This window comes from Pogona vitticeps, chromosome 1 (genome assembly GCF_051106095.1).
Source record: "Pogona vitticeps strain Pit_001003342236 chromosome 1, PviZW2.1, whole genome shotgun sequence".
Taxonomy (NCBI): Eukaryota; Metazoa; Chordata; class Lepidosauria; order Squamata; family Agamidae; genus Pogona; species Pogona vitticeps.
Window position 1 is genome coordinate 344,680,787 of NC_135783.1, and position 21,997 is coordinate 344,702,783.

At 39.9% G+C, this 21,997-nt stretch overlaps 1 protein-coding gene across 2 annotated transcripts in view; it reads right to left on the reverse strand.

The window, feature by feature from the left end:
- Positions 1 to 21,997, reverse strand: part of JAG2 (jagged canonical Notch ligand 2) — a 138,764-nt gene that overhangs the window by 30,976 nt on the left and 85,791 nt on the right. The window contains exons 6-12 of one of the 2 annotated variants that reach the window (XM_020800753.3): positions 9,640 to 9,770; positions 8,929 to 9,048; positions 7,209 to 7,322; positions 5,867 to 5,980; positions 4,179 to 4,292; positions 3,700 to 3,746; positions 1,464 to 1,637 (exon numbers count right to left, since the gene is read on the reverse strand). In XM_020800753.3, coding sequence (XP_020656412.3) covers positions 1,464 to 1,637; positions 3,700 to 3,746; positions 4,179 to 4,292; positions 5,867 to 5,980; positions 7,209 to 7,322; positions 8,929 to 9,048; positions 9,640 to 9,770 — 814 coding nt within the window. The remainder of the gene's footprint in view (positions 1 to 1,463; positions 1,638 to 3,699; positions 3,747 to 4,178; positions 4,293 to 5,866; positions 5,981 to 7,208; positions 7,323 to 8,928; positions 9,049 to 9,639; positions 9,771 to 21,997) is intronic. The other variant, XM_020800754.3, reaches the window with a different exon arrangement.

Genomic DNA, 21,997 nt, shown 5'->3' on the forward strand with positions numbered 1-21,997 from the left:
TAACAACGATGTAGAAGTCACATTACTTCTCATGTATACTCCATTACATTTGATGAAGATATACTTATTTTCATTTGAACATAGAGATACACACAGACACATATTAATGAGACTTCCAGAGAGTAAACTAATAGGATTCACATGAGTTCTTAACAGAAAGAAACAGAATTTAATAATACTAGAAAGCACTCATACTTGGGAGTCTCAGTACCACCTACCGTATTTTTTAGTGAATAAGACGTCCCCATGTATAAGATACCTCCCCCCCTTTTCTAATTCAAAATTTATTTATTTGCAAGAAAGTGGAGGGGGGGAGTGATTCCTGCTTTCCCCCTACATTTTTGTTGCAAATGTTTTATGATGAAAATGGGAGGGGGAAAGCAGTAATTGCTTTCCCCTTCCATTTTCTTTGCAAAAAATGGAGGGGGAAGCTGTTTTTTGCAATGAAAATGTAGGGGGAAACCAGGAATTGCTTTCCCCCTCTATTTTCTTTGCAAAATGTGGAGGGGAAAAGCACTTTGTTCCCTCCTCCCTTCTTACTTCTGAGTATAAAGCAACCCTCAGTTTTTCCTTTAATTATTTTAGGAAAAAGTTTTGTTTTATACACAGAAAAATACAGTAGGTCCTTTCCAGTGGATAGCAATAACAGACTTAATTGGGACTAGCACTAGATTTAGTCTATATTATGTAGTGTGCTATCAATTCACCTATGTCTTACAATGACCCTAATGGAAATTTCAAGGTACTGTATGTGACATACATCAGGAGTGGTTTTACCTGTGCCAAACCCCAGTGACTTTACATAGCCAAGTGGACGGCTGATAGTCGGATTCCAAAAGATCTCCTGTATGGAGAATTAGTGCAGGGAAGCCACCCCCGAGGGAGACCACAGCTGTGATACAAGGACATCTGCAAGCGGGATCTGAAGGCCTTAGGAATGGACCTCAACAGATGGGAAACTTTGACGTCTGAGCGTTCAGCCTGGAGGCAGGCGGTGCATCATGGCCTCTCCCAATTTGAAGAGACTCTTGTACAGCAGGCAGAGGCAAAGAGGCAGTCCCGAAACAAGCGAAACCAGGGAGCTGGACAGGGGACAGATTGTATTTGTCTTCAATGTGGAAGGGATGGTCACTCTCGAATTGGCCTTCACAGCCACACAAGACACTGTTCCAAGACCTCCATACAGAGCACGTTACCATAGTCTCTCAAGACTGAAGGATGCCTACTACCCCAGTGACTTTACACAGCCAAGTGGACCATGACTCTTTCCACTCATGAATAGCTGAATGTGTCTTTTGAGTCCTAGTAAGTCCCTTGATTTCAGGCCTGCTGAAATCAACAGGATTTACACTTGGCGACCAACAAGTCACCAAGGGGTCAATTCAGTAGGTGTAACTCAAGTTCAGACTAACATTAGATTTAACCCTACATCAATTTATTAACAATTTCAAAATATCCTTCACCTCACAGAATTCTCCTGAGTAGCCTTGTAGACATAGACAACGGAATCCATTGACCAGTTTATCACAATGACCTGCATTTTGACATGGGTTGTTCAGACATTCATCAACTTCTGTTTCACAGTTTTTTCCTATGAAACCTTGAGGACAGATGCAGTGGTAGCCATTCACTTCACCCTAAAGAAAGGGAAAGATTCGAAACTGAGTGCACTGATTTTAAAAGATGGTGAAAATATTCATTCATTCGTGAGTCACTTCCCACTGTCAAACAGATCTCATAAATGAATTATAAAACATATAAAAACTATAATCAATACAATATGGGAACATATAACCAAAATAATCTATAATGGCTTTTGAGACTAGTGACATCCATTCTTCTACTGATATCCATTCTTCTACTAATTCTTACTACTTCCTGTTTTCAATACGATGCCACTCTCTTGCAGTAGACTGCTGCTTCTGCTTCTTGCTGTTTAAAATTATCAGAAGACACTTTTGACTACCTAACACTGACTTTGAAAAGCGTATTTTATATGGTAAACTGATCATACATCCAAATTTGATATCCACAGAATTCCATTAGCTACCTTCTGCCATCAAGTCTCATGTTCATCGTACCTACTATTTATCCATATACTTACCAATTTGATTGAACAAAGTTAAAAAGCTAAGTTTTAAAAATGAATTTATTATCCCATGGGAAATGCTGCAACTTTTTCAGAAAGGAAGCCAATAATTTCAACAGTTGTTTTCTAACCTCTACTACGGAGCCTGATGTCACAGTGAAGCACATACCAGAGTAAGTAGCTCAGCAGTTCATGTTTGAATTTTTAGAATTCTTGGACAAGTGCCATTTGGTACTACTACTTAATCAGTTTTGCTCCAAAGCCACCCTATGAACAGTTCAGTAGGACAGTTATTTCTGTTTGCCATCCAGAACATTCACATGCAGTAGGATTTAGATACTCTGCTCAAAAATTCTTTTCAATCCTAGGGGACCTGTATGGTGACAAACCTTCTACATTCCTAATGGGAGTTAGCCCTTTTAAAGTGTATCTATATTAAACAGTTAGTGTACTCTGCTGGAATACAACAGAAATTTCTAAGTCCCTCACCAAACTACATATCTTAGGATTCTTTAGAATGGAACTGATATTTAAAAGGGTACCATGCTACTGTGTCACAAAGGGTAATTCATCATGCTTCATCTTACAGAGTCCTGGGGTTTGTAGTTTGGTGAAATACTTAGAATTCTCTTGAGAGAAGAGTGCTAAAATTCTCTTGCAGAGCATTCTAAATACCTCACCAAATTACAAATCCCAGGAGTCTGTATGATGGAAATGGAACACACTGGGAAAAAAATTAAATCAGTAAACTAGGTAAAGGTAAAGGTTCCCCTTGAGATTTAGTCCAGTCATGTCCAACTCTAGGGTGTGGTGCTCATCCCTGTTTCCAAGCCATAGAGCCAGTGTTTGTCCTAAGACAATCTTCCATGGTCACATGGCCAGTGTGACTTAGACACGGAACTCTGTTACCTTCCCACCGAGGTGGTCCCTATTTATCTACTTGCATTTTTACATGCTTTTGAACTGCTACGTTGGCAGGAGCTGGGACAAGCAACGCGACCTCGCTCCGTCGCGTGGATTCGATCTTACGACTGCTGGTCTTCTGACCTTGCAGCACAGAAGCTTCTGCGGTTTAACCCACAGTGTCACCACATACCTACTTAAATCAGTAAGCTAGAGGAGTATAATTTAACAAACTACGTGAACATGTTCTGGCAAAAGCTACACATTTAGCGTTCTTGCGTTCCTCTAAACAAAATCAGTGGGAGTTTAAAAATGTTCAAGTTGCCTGGATGCTACCTCATACATTTAGAATATAATGGTTTCTCTAGTTCATACTGTCCCCTTGCAAGGGCGCCTTACTAAAAAATATCAGGCTAAAAACCTGTTTAGTACTTAAAGGGAACTGTTAAAAAGGAGTATATGAATGGACAACTTCTATACAAACAATGAGACACATAGAGAGAAATTGTATCTGATTTGAGAGTAGCAACTGATGTTCACACATTTGTGAGCTTGTGATTTCAGCAACAGAGGTCCTGAAAAATGGAAGTTAGCCCTTATCAAATCTGACACTTAGCAATTGTTACTTTGCAGAGTGCAGATTTTAAACGGCAGCTCAATTCAACTATTTTAAGAAACAAAAGTAAATAAAATTAACTTAGCCTTACCTTACAAGTTCCTCCATTTTGACACTGCCCATGACAATCACTAATTTCTAGGGATAAAATATGCAAGATTAAAAGTAAGAGTTTGGAACTTAACTGAACAAACTGAATACTAACTACTAATGTCTGTTTAGTTCAGGTCTCTATGATGTTTTCCAGAGGAAAGAAAAGATAAGTTGTGTGGCTGATGCAAGTTTGAGAGACAGCAAATGATAATTTCAGGCAGTATGCAGAAGAAAATGCCCAATGCAAGCCTCCCCCAAGACAAGGAGTTCTTTAGGGGTTTGCAGTTAGTTCATTCCACAACCCAAAAGCTAAAGCTTTAGATGCAAGGAAACATCTGCTAAAGGAGTCACCATATATGGCTTCTTTTTTTAAAGGCCTAAAAGTTATGTTTAGAAATGACAGAGAAGCCTTTAGTCAGGAATCAAGAAAAATGTTCCATTTTTAGTCTATGTATATACTCAAGATTAAATACTGACTGATGTGACAATTCACTCCTTTCCATCCTGGAATGCAGTCACAGTAATATCCACCAATAAGATTTTTGCAAGAATGAGCATTAAGACAGGGTTTCCCTTCACACTCATTAGCATCTGTGAAAGAAGAGAAAGAAAAGCAGAGAGTGAAGAACAAACCCAGGACTAGATTGCCCTTGCACCAAAGCAAAGCTTTCATGCTTTCCAAAGAACAGTGTCATGTCCCTGACTCCACTGTTTCTCCACCGATACATCTGCTCATAGCTTCAATGTGTATGCTGTTTCCTAAGAAAGCGTTGATCAAGATTTAGATTTTAATAAATAAACTAACTTCGGAAATAACTATAAGAGATTGTCTGGACAGGCTATCTATCCAAATCTTCATGAAGAAAAAAAAAGGTAGTAAATACGAATAGTGGCAGAATGGTAAATTTGAAGCACGAAGCACATGACAGTCACCTTAGCCAGCCTCCCACATGGAGACACTAAAAATGGAGGCAACTGGGTCAGTCCATATCATCAAATGAGGAGCGAGTCTTATGTCAATTCAATAGTTCTTGATTGATCATTCAAGACCAAATCACCCTCAAATATTGTGTATTACAGCAGGAATAGCTTGCAACAATATAGTGATCCTGGAAAAATCTGTTTCACTCTCAGCTACTATGAGAATTGCCAAACTCAGAGAAAACAGGGAAGCCTGGGAAGAAACTGTCAGAGCAGCAACTCTTTTTGCAGTTGGTAGTTTTCAACCGGCTGTTTAAATGCGGATTATTTGCAATACAGAAACCAGCTGCACCAGGAACAATGAGCAACATGCCCAAAATGGATGGAAATACAGCATTTGGGAAGAATGTATAGCTTTTTCCATCTTCACTACAACTTACTGCAATTTAAGAATATTCAGCCAAATCCCTTATTCATGGTGGAAACTTGCCATTTTTATTATCATATCAAACAGCATATACCTGTGTCCTTACTGACTTGCTTTTGGGTTGAACCATTGCCTATTCACTGGCAAAAAAAAGTAATACGCATTTTCTGTCCTGTTCTCATAGGACCCTGACACAATCCACACAAAAGTTCATATCCAGCTATACCGCATCCTCTCCCAATGGTTTCAAGGATAGACAGACAACTCCAACTTGCTTACATGTCTGCCAATCTAGCTCAGGTGCTTCTGCATATCCTGGAAGCATGCACATGCCATATGGGTATGAACAAGATGCAGGAATAAGGGAGGAGCCAACGACCACACAGAGAGGCAAACAGAACCAAAATGTACCCCACAAAGATGCGCAGCAGTTCGTAAGTGCAAACATCCCGTAATTTTAGCCACCACAGAGTTAAGATTGCTGCTTTAATGCTATGGACGCCTTCACCCACAAGTATAACTTGCATCAAGACAGGAAACAATATAGAATAAAACATTGTCTGTGCTCAAGAGGTAGCTACAATTCATACATATTCCAGTTTTCCCCACTGAGTAAGCAGTAGCCAAGGGAATGAAACACCCTACTACAGTCTGGTGCACTCCAATTGTGATGGCTGTGGAGCTGCAGTTCAACATGATCTGGAGGACACCAAGCTGCGAAAGATTCCATTCAAACAGCTATTTACAAAAGATGATTAAAGCAAAATTTATGCAAACTATTTTCCTTCCAAGACAACTTTTAACTGTTGAGACTTACCAAGGTGGCATGTTGCCCCTTTCCACTGCTGTGGACATATACATTCAAACCCATTAATGCGATCCACACAGGTTCCGCCGCCAAAACAAGGATTAGATGCACACTCATCTATATCTGGGAATGGAAAGAGTAGTCTAAGACAACTTTAGAGAAAACATGATTTCAAAGCAAAGGAAAAGAGATCTGTTCAGAATTGGAAAACAGATCTCTTGCTATGGTAGATGCTTTGGATTGCAAGAGGCTTTATTTCCAGCCAGCACTGACAGTCAATTTGTGGAGGAGGATGTGAGTCACAGTCCAACAACACTTGGTGGATCAGAGGTTTCCCACCCTGCTCTGGGAAAAGGTAGTCCGATCCAATGCACAGTTCTAAAACAAACTAAACTCTGATATAGGATCATCTTCCATACTCATTGAAAAAGAATACAGTGACAGAATACATTAGGAAGTTTGAAAGAGACGTCATACATGCTCAGAACTGTTGCCAACACTTCATATATAATATACATGGACATGTGTAGTACTAAAACATACCCATGGTTTTAAATGTAGGGCACTGCAAAATCACCTTGTGATATTAACAGGTATTATGACAAGCAGCCTTCAAAAGTAAGGTAATTTGGATTCCTGACTGATTTAAACATAAATGTTGTGTTGTCTCAATATGACATTTAAAACTTAACTGTGCATTCCCAGGTTAATGCCATTAATGCATTCCTATGGGCTTAAAACCTCACCTTTAAGCAAAAATCCTCCATAGCGCTGCCATTTTCGATGCCTCTTAAGCGAGGAAAAACAGCGGGGTGGCCATTTTGTTTTCCCGGTGGCCATTTTGAAACCGCCGATCAGCTGTTAAAAAAGGGTCGCTTTGCCATGATCGCTTCCCTGCAATCATCACAAAGTGAAAAAACCCCATAGGGACCATCGCAAAGCGATCGCTTTTGCAATCGCAAAAACTCCATCACTAAGCGATTTCGTCACTCAACGGAGCGATCGTTATGCAAGGCACCACTGTATTTATAAAAGCTACATATAACAGTCACTTTCTTACAAGACATCTTCACAACTCTCCCACATAAAACAGTGCTATTTCTGAGATTATGTTTCTTATGATATATTAAATTATTCTTTAGATAAAGATAAGGCAACTAATTTTTTTACTACAGATCTATTATTTTGCAGGTTTATTTATATCAATTCATGGCTATGATTTCTCCAACTTAGTAACAGTATGGCATGAAGAAGGAGGGCTAATCCATGAATACTCATTTGATAAATACTGAAACATCAGAGAGTTTTTATATTCAGCTTCATAGCAAGATGCAAACCAAACTGGACCTACCAATAGCACATGTTGGTCCACTCCATCCACTAGGGCACTGGCATTTAAAGCCTGATGAAACTTCACGGCACGTTCCACCATTAGCACAAGGATTTGATACACAAGCATGCTCAGCTAATGAGAAAAGAAAGAACAGCACCTGAATCCAAGTTTAAACTCTTATTTCTGAGTACGTAATGAAGACATGGCTTCTTATTTTTGAAAGCTTTCATCTGTCCAACTAAGGAGGAAGAGAACTTGGTATCCTTAGAAACATAGTTGTCTGCTCTTGAGTAAATCATCCCCCAGCCTATTAATTTCTTATGCATCACAGAAGGGCCAACTCAGGCTGGAAGTATATAGATGAGCCACAAAAGACCTTGGTTCAAACACTGCTAGCTGATGTGCCTCCACTACACTTGAATGGAGCCATTCCTTTTTTCTGAACCTTGTTTATGTATCTGAATGGCACAACAGGTTATGAATTAGCTGTTAAAAATGAAAAGTGAGAAATTTCTGAGCTTGGGTTTGAACAAGCTCACAGACACAAAATTTCGCAAATCTTTTCTATTAAGCTAAGAGAAGAGAAGCTAAATTTAGTTGGTTTGGGATTTAGACAGCAAGGGTGACTATGTGGTGAAACAGGTGATTCCCTGCATCCTGGAAAAAGAATACAGTGACAGAATCACAAACCAACTGTAAATATGTACAGTTATACTGCACTGGCCCTTTTGGTGCCAGCTGGTGCAGTATCAATATGGTTACTTGAGGTCAGGGGGGAGAGTCATATGCCATTTGGCATGATCCTTGCATCCAAATGGCTTACTGAGTTCATGCAACCCTCTGGCTCCTTTCACTATCAATCCCTGCTCCTCTGTGATAGACAATCACTGATGCATTGAATTACTTAATTACATTTTTTTTAAAAAAATTCTTTGCCTTGTGTGTAGTCCTTGTGAGGGAATGGGTTATGTAGTACTTTCTTCTCAGGACTTAAACAGGCAGCGTTTATCTGCTTGGGTTCTGCTTGGAACTACAGAGGCTTCTTCACATAGTGGAAAACACCTTTAAGGAGGAGTATTCCTGACAGCCCTGATTGAGAAACTGCTGCAGCCTTGGTTTCAATCAGCACTTCAAACAAAGGCAAAGAAAAAATATAATTTAGTCTAAGTGATTCAGTGCAACAGTGAAGGTCTAGCAGATTAAAAGAAATACCTGAACAGAGGAGTAGAGGAAGTGTTCAATTTGCTGACATTCTGAAGTGGCTCACTTAAGACATTTTACGATACCAGAAAATGAAACTGGAAGGAGTCTTGGCAGATTTGACAGGTTCAAGGCTTGGTTTCAGTCCATTCCCAGAAACTGCACTTGCTGGGAATAGATTAAAACTAGAGTGCACCAAACCATATCAAAAAAGCAGAAGCTCCTGACACGGGCTCAAAAAGGTGTGGGCTTGGGTTCTGATGGCAAATTGGTCCTTTTTAGTGATTACATTGTGTGGTCACCAGCAAAAAGAGAAAACCAATCTGCCCCACAACACACCAAACAGCAGGAAAAATGCCCATCTGAATGAGCCCTTGGTGTCCATCTGAGAAATTCCACTCTTTCCAACAACATATAAATGTTTGAGTTGTGGGCATGAGGCATATCTATGACGCTATGAAAGCTCAGTCCCTTTAGCTTCTTATTACTTTCAGATAAAACACGTGGATAAGAAAGTATATAAAATGGTTGGCAGTACCAATTTCACAGTTCTTTCCAGAGTAACCATCTTGGCAAGCACAGCTATATTCATCTGGTTCTGTATTCATACAGGTTCCACCATTTACACATGGGTGATGATTTCCACAGTAGTTTAAATCTAGATAGAAAATGGAGGGAAAGCAGTCATATGAGACATAAAGAGAACAAAAAATTATTACTTAGCATCACTTGAGAGAGCATTCGGGGGGGGGGGGGGCAGAACATCAGAGCTCAATGTTACTTTTTTGTACTACAACTTCCTGAATTCCCTCCCCGGAACAGGCAATGGCCATACCGGCGGACATCTGGTAGATATAATTTAAAATATCTTTTTCAAGCTCTGAATAAAATGTACATGCTATTCCCATCCTCATGTCAACTTTAATGCATTTTGATTTTGTATCGGTAGTCTTACCAGTGTCCAAAAAGTAAAGATAAGATTGAGACAATGCCATATGATTCAATGCATTAGACCCTCACTCAATAAGTTTATAAGCTTTGAAATTATCCTGCTGCATTACAGTATGCAGGCAAGTGGCAACAGGGAGTCAGAAAACATGATCTCCACTAACCACATGCTTGTATAAGGAACTTTTATCAGGTTACTCATTAGTAATCTATCAATCTATCCATCCATCCAATTAAAAAAAGAAGTTTGAATAGAAGTTTGGTACCTTTAAAAAAAAAAGTCTGAATAGAAGTTTGGTACCTTTGTTGCAGAGCAGACCACCCCAGTTGGTTTCACACTTGCAGTCCCATGGGACGGTGCAACTTCCATGAGCGCAGCCAGGGTAGGTGACACACTCGTCACAGAATTGTCCTTGCCAACCGTAATTACACCTAGACAAAAGTCCACGTAAAATGTTAGCAATTTGACACTTAATTATCTATAATACACACATTATATTTATTATTTAAAGCCTGCTAATTATTCAGCATGCAACAGGATACTCGGGTATTATAGCATCTCCTGCTTTTAGAAAGTGTATCACTTTCCACTAGCTAAACACAACATGAGGATTAGAAAACAATCTAATGATTTCCAGCAGCAAGACTCCTGTAAAGAAAGAGAAACATTCTTACAAATACAATAAATAGATACCATCCTGCAGCAGTGTGCGGAGGGGAACACTCCGCAATGTTTTGGTTTAAAAAATTTTTTTTAAGCACATAATACTTGCTTATGCACAATGTGCTGATGAATACGAGCAAACTGGGACTTTTGTTCAAAGAGTCCCCCTCCCCCAACTTTTTATTATTTATTCTCTTAAGCCTGTGATAGTCAGATGCTGGACTCTTGTGAAGCATGTCTCTCAAACCCTATGTATCTCAATGGGATCAAAACAGATTGTGTCAGAGTCGCTATAATCCCGAGGATGTTAAAACTTTAATAAATCCCATTAGCTTCAGTGAGGATTACTCCCAAGTACAGGTGCCCAGGATTGCAGTAGCAATCATGTTTTCAAAGCTCACAGTATCTTATTGTAAATTAAGAGATAATCTAGAGAACATGGTTCAATACCACCTTGCCTTTATTATTTACCATTTTATCTCCTGCTCCCAGAGCTTAGTGGGGAAAAAAACTACAGAAGAGGTGACTTAAAAAGAAAAAAAATAAGCCATCCAATTTCTACTTAGCCCTGAGAAGTAAACTCTGTCCCCAAAAGCAGCCCTTCATTATCTCCAGAAAATAAGTTTATACAGTCTGCAGATCTCTATTAGGGAATGTGTGTCCACAGTGGGGTGGGTGATAAGACAAATTATGGTGATATGTGCATATATTCCTTTTCCTTCATCCATAAAATATCTTGCAGACACTCTTGAATTGGGAAGGGGCAGGTTGTTTAACTGCCACTGCAGTTCTTCAAATAATTATCTGTGAATTCACACCTATGGTTCCTTCTGTCCCTCCACAGACATCTTTGGAAAATTCCAGAACCTAAAAATTCATTAATCCACCCTCCTTACACTGTAAATGCTTCCTCCATCTTGTAGTTTAATCCTCAGTCCCACAGTCCACCACTGATAAAACCACTTGCATGGCAGAACAAGGAGAAGATGGGTGGGTTGTGTGAATTCACAGATGACAATTCAAAGAACTAAAGTTACAGGGAAGCACCCTGTTCTTCTTCGGGGGCCTCTGTGATTCACATCTATGGGTAACTGACAAGCTCACCAACCAGCTGGTGGGATGTTGTGTCAATCCAGAAAATAATAGCTGCTCAGCCAAAGGAAGCATCCCATTTCACCCTGCCATCCAACCTGTAACGTTTGACAAATCTCAATGGCTGGAACCATGTTGATGTTCTGTAGACATCTGTCACATGAATTCTTTTTAGGAACATTGTAGATGCAGCAACTGCTCTAGCTGAACTGCCTTTCCAAGATGTAGGTAATGGTATTTCCACTAACTAGCAAGATAGGGCAACAGTGTTCACTATCTATTTAGAGAGACACTGAAACATAGTAAGTTCACCTTTCTTTGGTCCCTGGTAACTCAAACTATTTGAAGGATTTCTAGAACTGCATTGTTCTTGAGGTGTAGAATGCCAAAGCTCTATGCACATCTAAGGTGTATAGCAATTTCTCCAAATCAGAAGCTGGCAAGAGAAAACATGTGGCAGCACTAAAGTTTAGTCGAGATGGAAGTCAAAAACTACTTTCAGCTGGAATGACAAATCAGAAAAACTGTCACCATGATTATAGAATTGGAGAAAAGCTGGATCATGCCTAAGAGTGTATAGTTTGCTTGCCCTCCTTGCTGATGTTACTATGACTAGAAACACTGTTTTGTATATCAATCTCAAATGTGAAGATGCCATTGGCTCAAATGGCAACTTCATGAGCTGGCTGAGTACCAAGGTAAGTGACCACTTTGGAGGTCTGACATGAGGGTAGACATTCCTCAAGCCTTTCAATTTTTTAAGAGTAGGATTCGTAGGGAATAGAGATGAGATTGGCGTGCCACAACGGCTGATGAATAAACTTTTATCAACAAATGTGATAAGCCCGTTTCTTTTAAATGGCAATGCAAAACAGTATGTAGACTGGCCAGTTGGTAGGATTCTTCTATCAAATTGGCATAATTTATAAGTTTTCTTGAATAAACTTATTGAATTTCCTGAGGTCAAGGATGGGGAAAAGTCCTCCAGCCTTTTTAGGGATAATAAAGTATCACAAATAGAATCCATCATTGGGAGATGATGGGGAAACTATAATTATTGTGTTCTTTAGTAAAAGGGATGACACTTCGTTTTGAAGTGTAAGAGAGAATGGAGTATTCCTAATAATACTAGGTGGTGGGGTCTTGAAAAATTCAATCTTGTAACCTTTGATTATGGAGAGGGCCCATTTATCATTTGTAATTTCCACATTGGTAGAAAGAAATGCAATCCTGTTTGGAAAGTAGGTTGACTAAGATTATGAGTATTGCTTACCATGTCTCTGTTGTTTACGAAAGAGTTGCTTTCTGGATTGTGATTGTTAGTTTCAAAGAGTTTGAGATGTCAATGCCGGATAGTAAGGTCCATCTTGAGCTTGAGATCTGTATGGATGAAAAGGCTGTTGGTGCTGACATGGATGATATTGACAGTATGATTGCCTTTGGTATGATGTTTTTTGGTATTGGTATGGTTGTTGGGGAGAATATGATTTCGCAGTTTTTCGTAGCTTATGTATGTTTTCCATTAGTTCATCTGTTTTTGCGTTAAACAGTCCTGTGGCATCAAATGGCAAGTCCTCAATTCTAGTTTTTGTGTCATCTAAGGTATTGGATGATCTAAGCCATGCGTGTCATCTAAGTGCAATGAAAGTGGCCATTGCCTTAGATGCTACATCAGCAGAATGTCTTGCAGCTACTCTTTGTTATTTTGCAAGGGTCGTCGCCTCTGTGTACGTATTTAGTAGTTCTGGTTTGTTTGATTCCAAAGTAGTTTGTAGGGCTGGAAGGATTTTATCCCATAGGTATTGTCGATATGCACCCATGGCCACTTGATAATTGGCAACTCTTATGAGCAGAGATGAAAGAGAATAAAGTTTTCTTCCCAATATGTCAATTTTTCATCCTTATTTATTTGTTGGGGCAACAGATTATTTGTTGCGCGCTGTATATTGTGTTGATTCTACAATAATGGAATCAGGTACTGGGTGTTTAAGTAGAAATGTAGCATCAGGTCCATGGGCTTTGTAGTGGTTCTCCACTTTACGTGGAATTTGGAGAGATGATGGAGGTTTCTCCCAAGATTCCTTGACCAGTTGAATCATGGCCAGAATCAAACTGAGGCTTAGCAGAGGGGGTTTGTCCTGGTCCAAATCATGAAAACGTAAGTCCTTTTCTTTTGCTGGTGGTTCCTCGATGTCTAATTGTAGCATTTTAGCCATTCTCAAAATTCATTGGGAATATGAGGTGAAGTCCTCTGAGGGGGATGGAGGATGACTTTCACCAATATCAGAATTGGGAGATGGAAAATTGTTGTCTGATTCAGAAGATGTAGATGAGTTCGACTCCTGGGATGATATGGAAGAGGTTGATGGTGAACATTGTAATGTGGATATTGGTGAAACCGGGAATGGTTGTCAAGATGATAAGGTCGATTTCAATCATGGTTTGATATCGGTATGCATGGGAGGATCCAGATATATTGTGGATGCTGGTAGAGGTTGCTGTGTTGATGTTCTCTATTTTTTGGTAGGTATTTCTGTATGTGAGATCAAAATAGATCTTTTGAGTGCCGATCTGGATGAGCTATGTGTATGAGATGCAGTAGATTCTCGTTTTTTATGGTGTTGAGTCACAGGAGATGGAGATCTGGACATCGTTTGCGCTGGTGGAGAGGCATATCGAACTCTCCTTGTTGGTTCGCAGTGCATCATGTCATTGCACATGCTTGGGTAGTGTGGGTCATAATGTTGATGACCGTGATGATACATTGGTTGTGGGCAACACTGATAGTATTCTGGATAGTGGTATGGATACCCATGTGGAGAGGCATCTCGGGGTGGCAATATATGTCATCTCTTTTTTTGGAGAATGTTGGGATGATTCTGAATCCAATGTTTGTTCACTTTGCGCCCGCCCTGATGAGTGAGGGCTAGAAGGGGTCAAGGCCGGGCTGGAATGGGTCACAGCCTGTCTACAGCCTGCATTTGATAGGCTAACGACTGGGGGTGCAGCCTGTGCGGAGGTTACTGCATAATCATCTCTATCAGGAGTAGAAGTTGGTACCTCTCTTGAAGATTCCTCCAAGACTGTTGAAGGTGGAGTCATTTGTGGTGGGTCGATAGTCATAGGTTTTGAATGCTTTTTTTGGTTTAGATGGTTTATCTTTGTCTTTTTTCTTCTTACTAGATTTATCTGAGTGAGTTCGGGATTTAGAGGTGGTTGTAGAACTAGACTTTGATGATGGTTTTCATGATTCTTTTTGTTTTACAGGTGTTGGAGTCGGGCTTGATATCGAGCGGGTTGTAGGGATCAAGCTGGCTCTGGACGTGGTGAGGTAAGTGTTTCCATGTGTGGATGAAGAGTTTTTTCGTACAGGAATGATCTTAAACATATTCTGAGTTTAAGGGCTGGTTTCATCAACTTCCTACATTCAGGTCATGACTGGGTTTGATGTTCTTCACCCAAACAAAAAATATGTTTGTCGTGTCCGTCAGTAAGAGGAATTTTCCTTTTACAAATAATGCACTGTTTAAACAGTCCCTGAGGGGCCATAAAAGGCGGGAAGAAGGGATCCGGTAACGGTGATGGATGGGGGGCAGGAAAAAAAGCAGGAAGGTGAAAAAACGTATTGAGGGTAAAATAGAAGATAATCAGAAAGGGATGTAAAATAAAGATGATTATAGTCCAATACAATGATAAAGATAGCAGAGAACGGATATTATTAATGTGAGAATACTCGCTGTTAGCTCCGTGTGTTCCTATACATCTTTCCAACATGGTGGAAAAAAAGGAACTGAGAGGAAGATTGGAGGGCGGGGCTTGCGCTCCAAGGGGGCATGTTTCATTGTCAATTTTTTTCTAAGCTCCAGAAAGTTCCAAAACGTCCTGCGCAGGCGCAGAAAACCCAGATGGGCGGGATATAAATCAAATAAATCAAATAAACATTCATAGAGGTCATGAAGAATACTACCCTAAATTCTTATCACAGTTCCAACTAGAGTAGAGCCATTAAATCAATGGAAACTGAAAGAGTGCTTATGCAACATCTGATTCAATGGGAACATTCTAGTTGAGACTGAAAACCTGACTTAAGCCATTATGTCTAATTTACAAATCTGAGAACTGGGAAAGAACAGATGGCAAACTTTTGATTCTCAGATTAGAAAATGGTCAAGTTAGGAGTTTCAATTTCTGAAGTCACTAATCACCAAAAAACTAATTTGAATTTTCTTCTAATCTGGGAATCAAAAATATCAAAAACACCCAAAAGGATTCAGAGTGAATAATATATACTATATAATGAAAAACTTTCTGGTCACTTCTAAAACTTCCAGTCAGATGGCAGAAACAATAAAACATATGAAATTAATTGTGCTTTCTATATGGAAAATTCAGCCGGCTGATCAAAGGATTGTACTTAGTTGACTATGTCTCATTGGACTGGTAATCTACCACATTCCTGAGGTTGGAATACAGTACACTGTTGAATTCACTGATTATAGTGAGAATCAAGCCAATGAGCATAAAAATGGGGTAGCATGGGCAATAGATGGACACAATTCAGTGTAGGCACCAGCACTCACGGGTCTTCAGAAGCTGCTTGTGAATGCTAAATACTAGTGGGAGGCCTGATCTTATTGCTAAAAATAAGTGAGCCTCACTTTGTAGTACTAATAAAAGATAACATCCATCCATCCAAAGAACAGGGTGTTTAAAGATCAAAAAGTTATGTCCAGTAAACTAATCAGTTCTCACATTTACAAGGAAGGATAAATGAAGATTTCCTGCCAAACAGGAAGCCTGCTTGTATCCAACATTAAGAAGCACTCAAAACAGCTTTCATTCAATTGGTGTTTAATTCAATTTATGTGGTTAATGCCCCACACCAAGGCAGTATAAACACATTGAATGTCCATTGCTGAGGGGAATTTTATTATCTTAAGAGATATACTTTTTAAAGGGGCCCATTACTTTTCAGCAGGGACTCAGAAATAGAAGACTAGAGGTGAAGAACCAGACAAGAAATACGTACCAAACCAAACCAAACCAGTATTTCTTTCAAAATATTAGAAAAAAGAATGAAATAAGCTCTAGTCAACATTCCTCAGCAGTGGCTAATCAGAACTCAGGGATGATCACCGAGCATGGGATAAGCGCAGCAGGGGGCTACTTTAATGGTTCTCTGTTTAAGAGCTAGAATGTTCGAAGTAGTTTTGAGCAGGTGCAGAAACAACCCATATGTATAATTCACAGAAGTACAACCAGCAGAAACAAGAAAAGCTCTTTATTGCATAGAGAAATGCTATCTGTTCAATTCTACCCACCATCTAGCTATTCAGATGCTCTGTCTATAAGCAAAATTGGTTGCCCTTACAGAACAGAAAAATGTGTGACTTAGTCAAGGCAACATCAAAATAAAGACAGTAGGGATAAAGTGATAATGTAAAGATTAATTCTCCCATGAATAACTGTTTCCTATTTGCTTGAGATATGCAGTTCATTCCTGTTCAGAAAAGGACAAATGAATGGGGCAGACTGTGTTTTTGAATGCTCCAACTTAATCAAAAATGCTCCACAGTTGTAAAAGCATAGCATATCAAGGCAAAAGGCCAGATTCCAGTCTTCAATGACATGATAGATAGCTACAAGGAGAAAATTCTGGCATATTATCCCAACTTGCATTTGGAGGTGGTACAATCCAGTTTGCTTTATGTGCCTGGGCCAGCTGTGTGGACAAGCAAAGAACAAGCTAAAACTGCAAGAAAGCTGGGACATGTTTGAGAGGGAGCTGTGCAGAAACGGTACTGGCTTAGGTAAGGCAAAAAGCAGCCTTCTTAATTCAAAACATGAATTGAAACTTACTGAATAATTTTTAAGTTAAAAGGGGGAGCACAAATAGCTCATTTTTTCAGCTATTAATGGATAAATAACACTGGTGAGGGGAAAGTGGATGGATATACACATACTTCTAAATCAGGCTTGTCCAACCTGCGGCCCAAGGGCCGCATGCGGCCCAGGTCAGCTCGTAATGCGGCCCAGGGCAATTTTTTATTTTTAAAGAAATTCCAAAGTTTCAAGTTATACTGCCAGCGCTTGCGGCCGAAATGTGGCTGGGGCATGTCACAACAGTAGAGGGAGAGAGAGGGAAGGAAGAAAGGAGTGGGAGGTGAGGGGACAGGGGGGCTGCGTGACTGCATTGCGCCGTCCCCGTCAATAGGTGGAACCCCTCCCGGCCCCATAAAGCCGCCGAAGTCGAAGCTGGCAGCCTCTGCTGTCTGAGATTACAGCTGCCGGTAAGCGCGCTTGGAGCTGGCCTGCGGAGGACGGTGAGGGCTGCCCCCCCGTGCGGCCCAAACCAAATGTATGTGTGGCCCAAACGAACTTTTCATCTTCTAATGTGGCCCAGGGAAGGTGAAAGGTTGGACACCCCTGTTCTAAATAATCTTATATACCATGAAGTTGTAATCAAAACTCCTCCACAGTGCACCATGCTGAGCAGATAGATAAAAAGAGGTAGCAGTTGACACCTACACAGGAAATCCCACTGCATTTATACATGCACATGCAGAATTCCACAATATGTTGTATTTGATTTTCTATAAGCACACTGCATATGTACAAAAAACAGCTTTTCAAAAAAATCAAGAACTTTCCTTGTCCACAAAATGAACTTTTACAGTTCACAGCATGTTGCTTTTCTCAACAGTATTTCTTTAAGAAGCTATTTGAGCGTTCTGATTAAGCAGGGCTCTTTAAATAACACCCTGATCTAAAAGTAGCACAGCTATATTGAAGTTCTGCTCAGAACATTTTAAAGGACAAAACCACCATATTCCTAAAAAGGAGGAAGATGCATTTAAGTCTAAAATAAGAATCCTAGAAAGATCAATATGACGCAAGCTTTATGAGACTCTTTTTAAAAGCTCCCAAAACAATACCCTACAATATTACTGAGCCTCCATGTCCTGTAAGGGCAAAGATCATAATTATGTCTCATGTATATGAATGCGTTTTATCTTTAAAAACAAGAGAACACAACCAGCCTGACAAAAGAATATGTCCGTACACTTCCCCCGGAAATTTTAGCCAAAACATCTGTGGCAGGAAAGAACTTCCAGGATGCATTATCTTAATAGCAAAAGTAAACTGAATTATAAGGATGAGAAACAGCCAGTAAAAGCGTAACATTATCCAGTTTTAGTCACATGGTAGAAGGAAGGAAGGGAAAATTTTCCTTACCAAGTTCTGGAGAAACATTTTCAATGACATTCTCTAGTCAATCCTGGGGTTAGTTGACCAGTGGTTTGCTTCTGCACACAGGTTACTGTCTATGTTCTATACAGTGGTGCTTCGCATAACGATTTTAATTGGTTCAAAAAATAAAACGTTATGTGAAACATCGTTATGCGAAACACCATTTTCCATAGGAATGCATTGGAAACCGGTTAATCCATTCCAATAGGCACGGATTGCCGTCCTTAAGCGAAAAAAACCATAGGAAACATCGTTAAATGAAACAATGTTTCCTCCATTGGAATGTATTGAAGCCGACTCAATACATTTCAATGGCTTTGCGAAGTCAATTTTTGCAAATTTAAGTGTGTCATAAAAGGGTCAAAAATGGTTTTAAATGCTTGGATTAGCTTCTGCACCCTCTAAAACGGATGCAAAAGTTAATTTGGCTTTGATCTGACTTTTCGTTAATTTATGGTGAATTTTCCCCCCCAACTTTTGACAGCTGTCGAAATCTGACAGCTCCATTGTTTCCTATGGGGGAAGAAAAAATTCACAAAAAATTAACAAAGACTCAGCAACTGTTCTAAATGCTTGGGTTCGTTAGAGGACCCCCTACGTCGTGTGCAAACCTGATCTGGCTTTGAGCTGAACTTTCGTTAATTTATGGTGAATTGTTTTCTCCCCCATAGGAAAGCATGGAGCTGTCAGATTTTGACAGGTCCATTCGTTCCTATGGGCCGGAAAAAAGAAATTCACCATAAATTAACGAAAAGTCAGATCAAAGCCAAATCAGGTTTGCACATGACTTAGGGGGTCCTCTAACGAATCCAAGCATTTAGAAACGTTTTTGACCCTTCTAAGACACTTTTTAAACTGAAAAAAGAAACATCGTTAAGTGAAGCAGGGGACCTAAAATCGCATTCGTTATGCGAAGCATGGTCCCAAACTTCGCTAAGCGAAAATTGCCCATAGGAAACATCGTTATATGGTGCATATTATTTTCTAAAAAAAACACATCGTTATGCGAATTCATTGCTAAACGAGGCACTCGTTAAGTGAGGCACCACTGTATTGTCTTTTGCTAGTTCAGACCCAAGTTGGGAAAGTTACTTTTTTCAGACTACAACTCCCAGAATCATCACCCCAACCAATACGGGTACTGGCCATGCGAGATGGAAGATTCTGAAAGTTGTAGGCTAAGAAAAGTAACTTTTTAAAGCTGTGTCTTTTACACATTTGGAATTTACTTTCAAATGACTTATTAGCTACCTCAAAAAAGGTATGCAATTGTGTGTCAGACGTTCAAGTGGATTTGTGCCATTTGTCCTACAGGAGGAAATATCTTCTTTGTTCTTCCTTCCCTTCTTGGTTTGACAAGAGGTTTCTCCTGGTTACTGTGCCAGGAATGGAAAGATAAAATAGTGGAAAATTTCTCTCTCCATTCTCGCAATTCTCTTTTCTCTCTCATCCCAAAGGAAGATTTAAAGGGAGGTCATTCCACTCCAGCCTTGGGGACTTTCAGAATGGATCTTCTTTTAAATGAACTTCCAATTCTTTTGGGGCTCAGATACTCTCGGGGCTTTCAATTCCACCAGACAAGCTTCAACCTCCAACTCCTCTGTAGCATATTTCCCATTTTTTCCTTCCTCTCCTCTCTCTGTGTTCACTCCTTCTTCTTCTTGACTTACTCCTGCCTTCTCCTTGCACCCCCTTTTAATTTATTTCCTCCCCCTTCTCTGGAGGCCCTTCTTCCTTTTCTTCCTCCTCCCCCCTTGCTCTGGATGTGACATGGCTCCCCCTAAGTCCACAGGAGAACAAGAAAAGTCCTCCCCGCTTTGGAGGCAAGACAGCCCACTTTCAGGGACTAGAGTGTCCCTGCCTTCTCCACATTAATATATTGCAAAAACAGGACTATTCTTCCCTTCACCAAACAATATTTTAAAAATAATTCCAAATCTTTTTGCAACTGATCTCTGTATATGTTCACAATGAACATTTGTTCAGTCTTCCTGGCACAAATAATATCAGCATCGCATCCCAGTGTTCACACAATACAAGTTTGCAATCAGTATCAACAAAATAAAAACTTAAAAAAAAAAAAAAACCCTTTCTGAGTTTAGTAGCATTGTCAAATTGTGACATAATTTGGTTCTGCAGCTTGTGTGCCTCCATGTGCCTCTTCTTGGCTAGCCAACTACTAGTGGACTGTCTGCCTGAAAGGAGTGGGGTTACCAAGATGGCTTGTGTAAGAAGGACCACAGTACAATTAATAAATACATGAGGTCATTTTCACCCAATTATAGGCAACATCAAAAGGATCTAGGGCAGCTAGCATCAAGTCTTCCACAGTGCACTGCTTCTTGAGGGGCATAGAGCATACTGATACACAGTAGGTGTGACGTTACCTGTTCTATTCCACCCTCGCAAAAGACTATCAGTGCAAAGCCCTCATTTTCTGAAGTACACTTTGTTTCTGTCAACTCTGCTCTGTAACTTTCACCTACAGATTACTATATGCCAAGGCTGTACTTCTTAGTGTTTGTGACTGAATGCCCCAAATGCTTCCCAAAAGCTTTTGGAAAAGGGTGGACATGAGAACAGCAGTCTATTCCTTGGGCAGAAAATCATTCACCAAAGCAGAAAAACATTCACTACCAGCTCAAGAAGTCAACATGTCTCATAGTCTCTTCCTCACTCTTCCTAAGCAGAGTACAAGAGATACTGGACATGACTGAAGTTCAAGCTGGATTCTGAAAAGGAAGAGGCACAACTGGACCCGACCAAAGAATTTCAGAAGAAAATCAGTTTATTGGTTGTTCTGGGTTTTTCGGGCTCTTTGGCTGTGTTCTGAAGGTTGTTTTTCCTGACATTTCGCCAGTCTCTGTGGCCGACATCTTCCGAGGACAGCAACCTGAGAGCACAGGTTGCTGTCCTCTGAAGATGCAGGCCACAGAGACTGGCGAAGCGTCAGGAAAAACAACCTTCAGAACACGGCCAAAGAGCCCGAAAAACCCAGAACAACCATTAGATCCCGGCCATGAAAGCCTTCGTGAATATAAAATCAGTTTATGCTTTATAGACTACAGCAGAATCTTTGACTGTGTACATCATAAGAAACTATGGTGTTTTTTTTTTTTTTTTTTTGAAAGAAACTGGTGTGCCTCAGCATCTGATTGTCCTGAACTTATTGTCCCAATGTGAAATTTGTATTGGGGACAAGAAGCTACTCTAGGCAAAAGTGTCAGACAAGACTGTATTTTATCCCCTTATCTGTTCAATTTGTATGCAAAATACATCGCATGGAAAGTCAGACTAGATTCAGATGAAAGAGGAGTGAAAATTTGTGGAAGAAACATTCGTAATTTAAGATATGCAGATGATATCATCTTACTGTCAGAAAGCAGCAATGACTTTAAACAACTTCTGATGAAAAGGAAAGTGCCATAAGAACATTAAGACAAAAATCATGACTACAAAAGAACTACACAACTTTAATGTTGAAAGTGAAGAAACTTAAAGAGGTTTTGTATACTTTGGTTCAATCATCAATCCAAATGGACTGCAGCCAAGAAATCAGAAGATAGACTTGGACGGGCAGCAATGAAGCAACCAGAAAAAAATCATCATGTGTATGTAAGCTTGTGTCACTAGACACCAAGTCCTTACACAC